The sequence below is a fragment of the Rhinolophus sinicus genome, chromosome 18, assembly GCF_057876585.1.
Source record: "Rhinolophus sinicus isolate RSI-liver-muscle chromosome 18, RSI-T2T, whole genome shotgun sequence".
NCBI classification, from domain to species: domain Eukaryota; kingdom Metazoa; phylum Chordata; class Mammalia; order Chiroptera; family Rhinolophidae; genus Rhinolophus; species Rhinolophus sinicus.
In genome coordinates this window covers 9798135-9809871 of record NC_142518.1, presented here as the reverse complement: position 1 = coordinate 9809871, position 11737 = coordinate 9798135, and the positions used below count along the sequence as shown (strand labels likewise).

General features: G+C 37.7%; 1 protein-coding gene across 8 annotated transcripts in view; it reads right to left on the bottom strand.

Annotated features, from left to right (window-relative positions):
* Nucleotides 1-2575: 2575 nt before the first annotated feature.
* The window catches only part of CA5B (carbonic anhydrase 5B), a 55974-nt gene continuing 46812 nt past the window's right edge, over nucleotides 2576-11737 (bottom strand). For all 8 annotated transcript variants that reach the window (XM_088795285.1, XM_088795287.1, XM_088795286.1 and 5 more), the window contains 3 exons: nucleotides 10829-10891; nucleotides 9658-9813; nucleotides 2576-5394 (listed from right to left, as the gene is read on the bottom strand). In XM_088795285.1, coding sequence (XP_088651411.1) covers nucleotides 5215-5394; nucleotides 9658-9813; nucleotides 10829-10891 — 399 coding nt within the window. In that variant the 3' untranslated portion in view covers nucleotides 2576-5214. The remainder of the gene's footprint in view (nucleotides 5395-9657; nucleotides 9814-10828; nucleotides 10892-11737) is intronic.

The following is an 11737-nucleotide window of genomic DNA, read 5'->3' as shown; positions in this document are numbered from 1 at the left end:
CCACGCGGGGGATCCAGCAGCCTTGGTGCTACCAGCACCACACTCTAACCAACTGAGCTAACCGGCCACCCCTATTTTCTATTAGGTTGGTGCAAAAGTAACTGTGGTTTTCGCCATTTTTAACCTTTTAAACCACAATTACTTTTGCACCGACATAATATTTTTCTTGATGTCTGAAATATATCTACTTATTCTCAAGTATGTGTATTTCAGTTTATCCCCTCATGGGAAAATGCCTAAATTTTTATTTTATATTGTCAGTAGAAAATAGCTAATTATCTTTTTTAGATAAGTTGAAAAAGTTTTTTCTTTAAGTTAAAGAAAATATTTTACTTATATAAATGATATAGTAGAAAATGCTATTGCTAAACATGAGTCTTAGTTATTATAAACTGACCAAAGAATGATCCAGAAGTGTATTTTTTGCTTATTGTAAGCATAAAAGGAGAACAAGAAGAAAAATATCTACTCTCTGAATGCCAGGATGGGACTCTTTCGATTAGTTTTTTTCTTGCTCTAGTAGGACAGTGGTAGGATTTATTCAGTGGTCAATGCAGAAATCCTCAAGAAGGAACACTTCATTCCTTACCTACCATTAAATTTCAGTATTAATGACCTGATTTATTCAAGGACATACAATGGGGTCTCAAGCCCTCTTCAACCCTCATTGCTATGCCAAGGGCTTTATATATTTTCCAGATAACAGTTACAACTTAAAGCAAGATAAAATACTTATGAATGCATATTAATATGAAAAATGCTGATCTGTACAACTGATTATAAGTTTTCTTTGGAGGAAAGAACTATCCAATGATAGTTTTAATTACTTGATTCTTTTGTATAGTAATAAGGTCAAAGCAACACAACTGCTGGTGGTTTGAGAAGGAATGGTGGCAGAGTTGATATCCCCACCTAGAACCCAAAGTACTACCATTTCTGAAGAGTGATTGAATTCAAAAATCAGGAATCAAAATGTACATATAGTGACAAGTGTCTTAGTCAGTTCTGGCTGCCATAACAATATACCACAGACTGGGTGGCTTATAAAAAATGACAATTTATTTCTCATAGTTCTAGAGCATGGTAAGTCCAAGATCAAGGTGTCAGCAGATTCGGTGTCTGGTAAGTCCCTCCTTACTGGTTCATAGACAGCCATCTTCTCACTGTGTCCTCATATGGTGGAATGAGCGAGAAGGCTCTCTGGGGTCTCCTTTGTAAGGGCACTAACCCCATTATAAGGGCTCCACCCTCGTGACCTAATCACCTCCCATAGGCTCCACCACTTAATACCATCACCTTTGGGGCTAGGATTTCAACATATGAATTTGGTGGTGGTGGGGTGGGGGGACGGCACACAAATAGTCCACAAATACAAGACTACATTACTATTTATCTGTAAGGTAGCTGATATTGTTTACATGTACTAATTATATTGTAAAACTAGAACTTATTCACTTAAATTAACTACATCCATTTTTGATCGATAAAATTTTATATGAAAGAACTCAACCAACATTGAATTAAAAAGACAATAAAACATTAAGTAGAATAGGTATCAAGTATACAATGTTGGTTCTTCTAGTGACACAGAAAAATACCTAAAGTGATTGCAATACTGTATTTTTGCTAATATTATGCAAAAAGAATGTATCCCCCCAAAAGTCATCTTCCTAAACTTTTTAAATTTTTATTGGGGAATATTGGAGAACAGTGTGTTTTTCCAGGACCCATCAGCTCCAAATCAAGTCACTGTCCTCCAATCTAGTTGTGGAGGGCACAGCTCACTGGCCCATGTGGGAATCGAACCAGCGACCTCGGTGTTATGAGTACTGCGCTCTAACCAGTGAGCCAACTGGCTGCCCTTCCTAAACTTTTTTGAGGTGAATACCTGGTTTTAGAATAGCCAGCTTTAGTCACAGGGATGTGAAATACAGTATGGGGAATATAATCAATAATGTTGTAAAGATTACATAAGGTGTCAGATGGGTACTGGACTTATGGGGGGATCACTTCATAGATTGTATCAATGCCTAACCACTGCTCTGTACACCTGAAACTAATGTAAAATAATACTGAATGCCAACTATATTATATGTATATATATATATGTACACACACACACACACACACACACACACACATATATATATGAGGTAAAATACAGGATAGGGAATATAGTCAATGGTACTGTAACAGTTATGTATGGTGTCAGAGGGGTAGTAGACTTGGGGGTGTTACCACTTTGTGAGGGATGTAAATGTCTAATTATTATGTTGTTTTTGTATACCTGAAACTAAAGAAAAAAAAAGAATAGCCAACGTAGCCCTGGGAAAGGAGAAAGGGGCTGACAGCTTGCCCTACTGATAATATCAGCAGATCATGCACTGGTTTTACAGAAAGAAGTGACCTGGAAAGGAGCAAGTGGTTCTTTCCATTCCTGCTTCTCGAGTAAATTCCCTTACGAGTTTTCAGTCACTTTCGGATCTACATGTTAAAGGATGCCTCACTAATTTTACAGACATCTTCTATATTCAAAACAACGAATAGGAAGAAAAAGTCATCCAACAAATATTAATAATGTAAAGAAAGGGTTTTATTAATCTATATTCTTTGATGAAGATGAGCAGCAATTTTAATACAAAATTCTTTCTCAAGCTCTTTGACAGAGCTCAAGCCCATTTTTCCTCTTCGGGTCTAGGAAGGTACAAGTAAAACACTTGGGAGGCACAAAAAACATAAAAAGTTTCTTGCTGGGGTGCATCAGTAGCCAGGGAATCTCTAGCACCCTTTGGGGGGCAGATGACTAAGGCATGCATGAAACCACATCCCCAAAGCAGTTTCCATAACCTCTGCTGGGAAGGTGACCGAGAATTTATCACGTAAACCAGCACATGGTTAAAGGTGAAAGAGGGTGCTGTTAATAATTACACCAGAATACCAGGTGTAAATAAATCAGGAGTGGCAAACTGGGATACACCCTATAAATACAGTTAACCCTTCAACAACATGGGGGCGGGGGCAGAGGTGAGGGGTGCCGACATCCCTGCACAGTCGAAAATCCACATATAACTTTTGACTCCCCCCCAAACTTAACTACTAATAGCCTACTGCTGACCAGAAACCTAACTGATAACATAAACAGCTGATGAACACATATTTTGTATGTTTTATGTACTATATACTATATTCTCACAATAAAGCTACAGAACAGAAACTGTTAAGAAAATTGTAAGGAAAATATGTTTACAATACTGTACGTATGTATTGAAAAAAAATCCACATTAAGTGGACTGATCCATGTAGTTTAAACCCATGTTGTTCAAGGGTACTTCCTTTGTATCTCTAGGATGTGAGGGTAAGTTGGGCATTCTGTATATTGGTTCTCGCTCCAATTTGGAAGACTTACTGCAGTAGGATTTTGCACTAAGAGTTTGCAAGAGGCCTAGGAGGGAAGCCTGTGTGCCCAGAATAATGCATATCTTGTGTTTACCCTTTTAAAGATAAGTATGGTTTGAAACATATCAATTGTATTAAGTTAACATGAACTTTTTCCCCACATTTACCTTTGTAAGAATTGTATTCATTTCCTGGGGTATACTTGCTTCCCTTTCCCAGAGAAGGCATGTACCCTAGAAGCAACTGCCTTTACCCCCACCCCCATACCTCCTTTAGAGCAGAGATATCCCCCCAAAGTTGCACACGCAACTCCAACCCTATCTTTTATTCCTACTGAATTTATTATTTATTTTCAATTGTGGTAAAATATACATGATATAAAATTTACCACATTAACCTTTTTTAGTGTACGGTTCAGTAGTGTTAAGTATATTTCTCCAATCCTATCTTGCAGACCAGATGACTAGCATATTAATGAAAAAAAATACTACTAGTTAATGCAATATTGAGTCTGACCACAGGCTTATAGGGAATTAGAAACATTCCAAGACATTTACAAGCAAGGGCAATAGTGGCGTGGATTCCTCAGAATATGTAGAATTATCTAGATTTCAGCCTACCCGACAAGTTTCTCCCCCTATTACTGTGGCTAAAGTCTTCTAAGCCACTGTATAAATTGGGAGATTTATGTTGATCACCTGCCTTGCACAGAACCTCAACTAATGAGATAAAGTTCAGACAGTTTTAAAGGGAAACCAAGATAGTCGTCATTGTGGAAAATATTATCAAATTCTTTGAAACAGTGTACAAATAATGCAAAAATAATACTATAAACTATAGACTAGTATATTACTAGTCATTTGAAAAATACTTCTGTAAATACAGAGGGTGCCAAAATAATGTATACACATTTTAAGGAAGGAAAAAACTATTAAAATTGTAATACAATGAATGACGCTAGCATTCACTTGATTAACGCCATATTTTGAGTGAACATCATATGACACATTGCTACCATAATCCAATTCAACTTCGAAAAGTAATACATAGATAACATCTCTTAAAATGTGTACATTTTGGGGGGGCACCCCCAGTATATCATGAAAGATTTCTAAGTTCTAGGCACTTCAAGCATTTTCTTTAAAATGTTCTACACTGCGTATGCTTTCTATATGATCAAGGCTTTAAGCAAAATATCTGATCTTCAGAAATGTAAAAGGATTTCCAGATATAATTAAATCCTTGTTTTTTTAGGATTACAAAATATTTTTTCTGTTTCATAAATCGATAGTAAGTAACCATATCGTATACTAGTAAGATAACTAAAGATCGGGGCAAATATGCACATTGAGAAGGCCTTATAAAAGAAAACTCATTCATGTTTTGAAATAAAATATACCTAAAACCATGGCCAATGTTCAGCCAGGAAGTACCAGTCTGGGCTCCAAGGCTGTTTCTGAAAGGCCTATATTTTGGATGGTCAGTGTCTGTCTTACCAGTGGTGAAATATTCTGATTATCATCTCTACTTAAACTCTATAGATCCTCTAATTGATAAACATAAAAACAGCTCAAAAATGTCAGACATAAAAAGACATTATGCATTATGATAACCAACAGGTTGCTATAATAGAAACTTGTGTGTCTTGCTGCTGCTTCAGTGATAAACATCATTATTAATAAAACACTGAAGGGGCACTGCCATACCAAGAAATGCACATCTATCATTACTAGTAAGTGCAAGTGTTTAGAATAGTTACAGTTAATTTTTTAAAAGCTAGTATGTATTAAAGCAAAATATCACCTAGATATGGGTGTCTTAGGGGGTCGCTTGGCTGGTAGATGGCTTGGGTTTCACTTGTATATTCAGCACATAATCATGACGGAAAGATGAGCGGACAGTGCGATTCATTAGGGGCTGGAGGGGGCGGAAGTTGTCCACCATTCTTTTCTCTTTCTCCCCCTCTGAAGTGAAAAGCAGGGTCCGGAACTGCTCGAGCTAGAAATAGAAACAGGAAACATAAATAATTTCAATCGAGAAACAGCTTCACTTCATGAATAAATTACTTTCATATTTACAGCTCTGAAATATTTGTATAAGATTAGATACAGAAACAGAACTTATTTCTGAGTAGGAATGCCCTCACCGATGGACAGGGAGTCCTTGTGTGGGGAGAACAGCAGGAGGTGGTGAAACCAGCAGGGCACTTGGGATCCAAGGACTGGGGGCCAAAGGCCCTGTCCCACACATTTTAGCCATTTGCCAAGAATGAGTTATATCATCTTTGATTCCAGGAACCTCCTCTTGAAATGGGCAAAATAGCAGCCTACCTGATGATAAAGGAAAGGCTGGTACATAGAATAACAGTGCCAAAAACGTTTTGTTTTTTCAAAATTTAACTGCATCCTTAACATAAACAATGCATTCTTGATTGCTTACTACACCTGGGCAGTGCGGGCAAGGTGACGCATATGGCTGTCTTAACAGGCATTGGGATGCCCCCCCACCGACCGACAGTGTCCAGTAGAACTTCCTGCGGTGACAGCGATGTCTTCTGCACAGTTCACTAGGGTAGCCACCAGCCACATATGGCTACTGAGCTCCTGAAACATGGCCAGTGTGACTAAGGAAATGCATTTTTAATTTAATTTTTGTTTTAATATATTTATATTTAAATTGAAATGGCCACATGCAGCTAAAGTATTAGGGAAGCTCAATACAAAAGGGGCAACCCCAAGCCAAGGGCTCATTAATGTGGCAATAGCATCAATCTGTAGCCCCTTGGCTTTCTGAGCCAGCTGGAAAACCTGTTCACTACCTTTCTCCTCATTCAGTCAGGTGCACGCAGCTTAGAGAGATTAGCCTCAGGCACAGTAGTCAAGCCTGTGAAGACTGGTTGGATCAAAGACTTGAGGCCAAGGAGAGCTGCAGAGCAAAGACCGACCAAAGGCAAGCACCAAACAGTTACCATATTACAAATGATGCGTATACCCTCATTAATCAGGAATGTGTCCAAGTAACTAAGGCTTACTTTTATTCAATAAATTGCAAAGATTAGAAATAGCCCAAACACCAATAAGTTACATTAGATCTATAAAATGGCCATTAAAAATGATACTGAACCTAATGGTTATCCACAAAATGTTCCACACATCACTGAGTGAAAAGAGCAGTGAAATGGTATATAAAGAATGATTCCATATTGTTTAAAAAGTTATGTGTACTTATACAGATAAAAGACCAGAAGGATTTACCCAAACAATGATTAATAGAATGGTTAGATTACAGGCAGCTAGGATTACAGATGACAGCTATCTTTTTTTTCCTCACTGAATTTTCCGTGTTGAAATTTTATTTCTAAAGTCTTCCATATGGGCCACTGACCCTCTGGTTTGTTTATTTTTCAGTGTTATGTCAACTATTTTTTTTTAAATTTTTATTGGGGAATATTGGGGAACAGTGTGCTTTACCAGGACCCATCAGCTCCAAGTCAAGTCGTTGTTTTCAATCTAGTTGTGGAGGGTGCAGCTCAGCTCCAAGTCAAGTTGTTGCCTTCAATCTAGTTGTGGAGGGCGCAACTAGTTGTGCAGGGTCAAGAACATCCCTGACCCATGTGGGAATCGAACCGGCGACCTTGGAGTTATGAGCACTGCGCTCTAACCAACTGAGCCAACTGGCCACCCTCAACTTTTAAATATGAAGGATAGTAGCAGATTAAATGTACAGGCCACCAAGCCCAGGCATATGGGCAGTCAAGGTCTGTATTTTGTTATTTGTTTATTGTTGGTTTCATGACACAAAATTTAAAATCAATACGCAGTCTAATTTACTATCATGTTTCCCCCAAAATAAGACCGGGTCTTATATTAATTTTTGCTCCAAAAGACACATCAGGGCTTATGTTCAGGGGATGTCATCCTGAAAAATCATGCTAGGGCATATTTTCCAGTTACGTCTTATTTTCAGGGAAACACAGTAGTTGCTTTCTTACTGACTTGTGGTTGATATATAGTTGTAAAAGCTTCCTCCATTCAGAGGTGAAAGGGAGTATAATTTGTGACCTCCAAATATGCCTTTGGCATAAGGATTATTTTCAGCTGATTCTTTTTATGAAATTGCAGACACAAGAGAAGTTCTAAAAACCAAGAAGTTACCATTTACATTTATAAGGGAAATCTCCATTTGTAAGGGGGTCTCCCTCTCTGTACCAGGAAGAGATGACTCTAAATCTCTAGAAGATCTCATCAATGACTTAAATCTACATAACAACTTTACCCTTGTTTTCTGTGTTTTGCTAGTAACCATCCCTAACTGTCCTTCCCCTCATATCTTCTTTTGTCTTTAACTGGAGGTGGTATTTAAGGTGGTGGCTTGGGCCATTTCTGGGAGCTACTCAGTTTCCCTGGGTCTCTCCCATGTATACAGGAGGGATACACATTATTAAACTTCTGTTTGTTTTTCTACTGTTAATCTGTCTTTTATTAGAGGAAGGTCTCAGCCAAGAACCTTTAGAAGAGTACAAGGAAAATTATTTTTCCTCCCGCACAGCTGTACGAAAAAATTTTCCTATCTTATCCTAGTACGTTTATGGCGATATTTTTAACATTTAATGTATCTAGAATATATTCTTGTGTAAGGTATGAATGGTAGATCCCTCCTTTTTCCCCTTGAATATCTGCTCAATAGTCCCCCAACAGCCTTTAAGGAATAATTTCATCTTTTTCCCCCACTCAGCTGAGATGCTACCTTTATCATAACCTAAATTCTCATATATATTTGGACATATTTCTGAGCATACTATTTTTTCCCTTGATTGATCTCGTGTACCAATACCACACCAATTATTTGAGAATAAACAATTCATGGAGAATAACACTTAAGGAGAATTGACATCAAAGGCGTCTTTATGTCTTCCTATTCAATTACATGGCATGAATTTTATGTATTCAAGTCTTTTTTGTGTCTCTCAGGCTGAAATTTTCTTGTTAACTTTTCTTGGTAAGCTCATACCAAAGTATTTTATAGTTTTGTTTCCATTATAAGTAGTGTTCATTTTTCCATTATACCTTTATATCATTAAATCTTTTAATTGACTGTGATTTATATGTCAAACGTATTGATTTCTATAAATTAACATTGTACTCTACTAATTAATAAATTATCTTATTTTTCTAGTTTTTAAATTGTTTCTCTAATTTATTTTTTCTTTTTGGCCTAACTGTATTGACTATTTACAGAATATAATTTAATATGGTAATTTATCCTTTCTATATTAAGCATACGATTTACTTTAGAACTGAGATTAATCTCTTTTATCAAGTTAAGGATGTCTCCATACATTTCTATTTTACTGAAAAATTTTTAAAAAATCGATTGGTGAATTTTGCTAATGCCTTTTAAGAATCTATGGATATGATTGTATGATTTTTGTTTAGAGTCACTGATATGATGAATTGTATTAATATCATTCTTAATAAACCATCCTTACATTACTAAAATAAATGCTACTTGGACAAAGTATATATTTCTTCTAATGTGCTACATGATACTGTTTCTGATATAATAGTTTAGCTTTTTAAAAAATATATTCTTCAGAGACATCAGTCTGTAGTTTACTTTTTTTTTTTGCTCCAATGTTTGATGGGTGTTGATATCAGTTATCCTGGTTTCATGAAAAAAGATTTTGGGAGCTTCTGTTCCTGTAAAAATGCTTTGTAATTAATAAAAAATCCCATAAAGTATAAGCAGCTATTATTGTAGTTTAGTTATATATTGAATTAAATAGGATTTTGTGTATTGACATAGTAACCACCACTTAAGCTTAGTTTCTGAGGAAAAAATAAATTTGAAGTTCAAAACAACTGATTTAAAATAAAATTTCTGGACAAATATTATTGGATTCTCTCTTTAACCTGGGATTCCAGAACAAAATTACCTTAAGAAAATTAAGGGGTTTTGAGCACATCCATTTCCAGCCTTCATTCTTTCCTTTAAAAAGGTCTTGTTTATATGGTGATTCATACAACATCTCATTGTCAAAATGGCAGTAAAAAGCTTATGTTTACTAAGTTTTAATTCCTCTCTCTGATTAATGTGAAGTATTCCTAATTCATACCCAAATTAAGACAAAAAGTTAGCACATTTTAATAAAAATGTATAAGCATTATGAGATGTTAAAAACTGATGCCAAAATTTGAGCCCAGCCTTGTTTTAAAGGGGCAGACTAGAATTTCCTTATGTGGAAATGTGGGAAGAACATACCTGATCATGATCAACTTCTACGGGCTGCTTCTTAATGATCCAGGTGACGGACTCTGAGAGTGGTGGGGTAGTCAGGGACCCTGAGTAGGTCCAGTAATCCGGGCAGGTGGGCATCAGGCAGGAAGGGTCGAATGATCCAAATTCCACAAGGGTATCCTGGCCAAGAGAAGGAGTCACTGAGCTATCCATTTCATGGTGAAAACCATTCAGAAATCAGATGACAAGGCAATGATTAATGATTCTAGGAGTATCTGGGAACCAGCAGTGGTCCACAGGAGCTCCTTAGGACCTCTGGGCATCTTAGGACAGAGTCACACCTATGCTTTGTTCCTGCAATTAGCAGTGTATTTCTCACACTCCTCAGTGGGAACACAGAGGAATCAATTTTCTCCCTGCATTCTAGTGAGTTTCCAGCAGGTGGTCGCCTCTGAACTCTTTGGGAGGCATTAGGTGGTGCCTGGTGCATAAATAAGGAGGCTTCTTTTTCAAGAGACTAACGAAATCCTCCCTTCTAAAATGCAATGCAAATTAGGAGGAACCAGGGTCCTGGACAAAAAGGGGAGGGAGAGAGAGGAGGGAAACAAGAAGGGGAAGATGGAGAGGGGAAGAGGAGGAGGTAGACAGAAGGGGAAGGGAAGGAGAGAAAGAAAGAGAATATATGGACTTCCAGGGAGCAGCCCCTTTGGGATTCTGCATATTGAACAGTTATTCTTGAAGCTGGACAAAGGTATCCATCCTGAAGGATATGGGTAATTGTTCCTTAAAGCTGGACAAGCCAAATTTCTGTCCAACTTTTCTCTGCTCCCTGCCTGAGGGAGGGTAGCTACAGTCAAGAAGGCTTCTCTGAGTGTTTCCACAAGGACTTAGAAGGAGCAGGTGTCGGGAGCAGAGGAGGAGACAGCATTATGTTCCTAAGTCCCCAAGTGCCCACTGGCATGGCAGCAAAACCAGAGCAGCCAGTGCCCACCAACATCCCCTGAAAGGTCCCAGGGCCAGAGGCTCTCTCAACACACAAGCATCATAAACGGCAAGTTGTCTTCTAGGCAAGTTTCAAAGAGAACCTGAATTACACTAAGATTAATTACATTTCCCAATTCAAAGTGCCTTGCTAGTATTTCCTCTGAGATTGAAACAAAACATATTTCAAGTGATGTGGGACAAAAAATATTACCTTATGCTTAATGGATGGCAAAGCATCCACCAGTTTCTGTAGCTCTTTATGATTTTTGCCTAGCTGAGGAAGAAGCAATGAGAAAACATTAAAGATAATTGACATCTCAGTTTTGAAACTGTAACAGAATGTGAATTAAAATTAACCACCCGGTGTGATTACGTAAAAACAAATCAACCACACTACTCACACTACATTTAAACTGGTAATTTAGAATATTAGAAATATCACTGAATTAGACATATGAGGTCAGACAATTAAGTTCGCGAACTCATCCTAGAAAAAGTGCTACATACCTCATTGCTGAATATCACTATGGCCACCTTCGAAGGACTCCCCTTGGGAAGCTATGCACTGATGCCAGTCCCTAGCCCACCCTTCAAAGCAATTCTGGAACTCTTTTTCTGGAATGGCCATCAGAGCTGTCGTCGTATTACCCTTGATGTCCTGAATGTCATCCAAAAGTCTTCCTTTCAATATTTCCTTTATCTTTGGTAAAGAAAGAAATCATTGGGGGCCAGAGCAGGTGAGTATGGAGGGTGTTCCAATACAGTTATTTGTTTACTGGCTAAAAACTCCCTCACAGACAGTGTCGTGTGAGCTGGTGCATTGTTGTGATGCAAGAGCCATGAATTGTTGGTGGAAAGTTCAGGTTGTCTAACTTTTTCACACAGCCTTTTCAGCACTTCCAAATAGTAAACTTGGTTAACTGTTTGTCCAATTGGTACAAATTCATAATGAATAATCCCTCTGATAGCAAAAAAGGTTAGCAACATCATTGCAACAAGTTCACCAACTTAATTGTCACACCTCATAGAACAAAGGAGCAGGCTGTTTGCTGACCTGTTCAGAGTGCCTGCAGGGAAAGGTACCCCTATTCCATTTAAGTAACAGATCTTAAATTGAAAT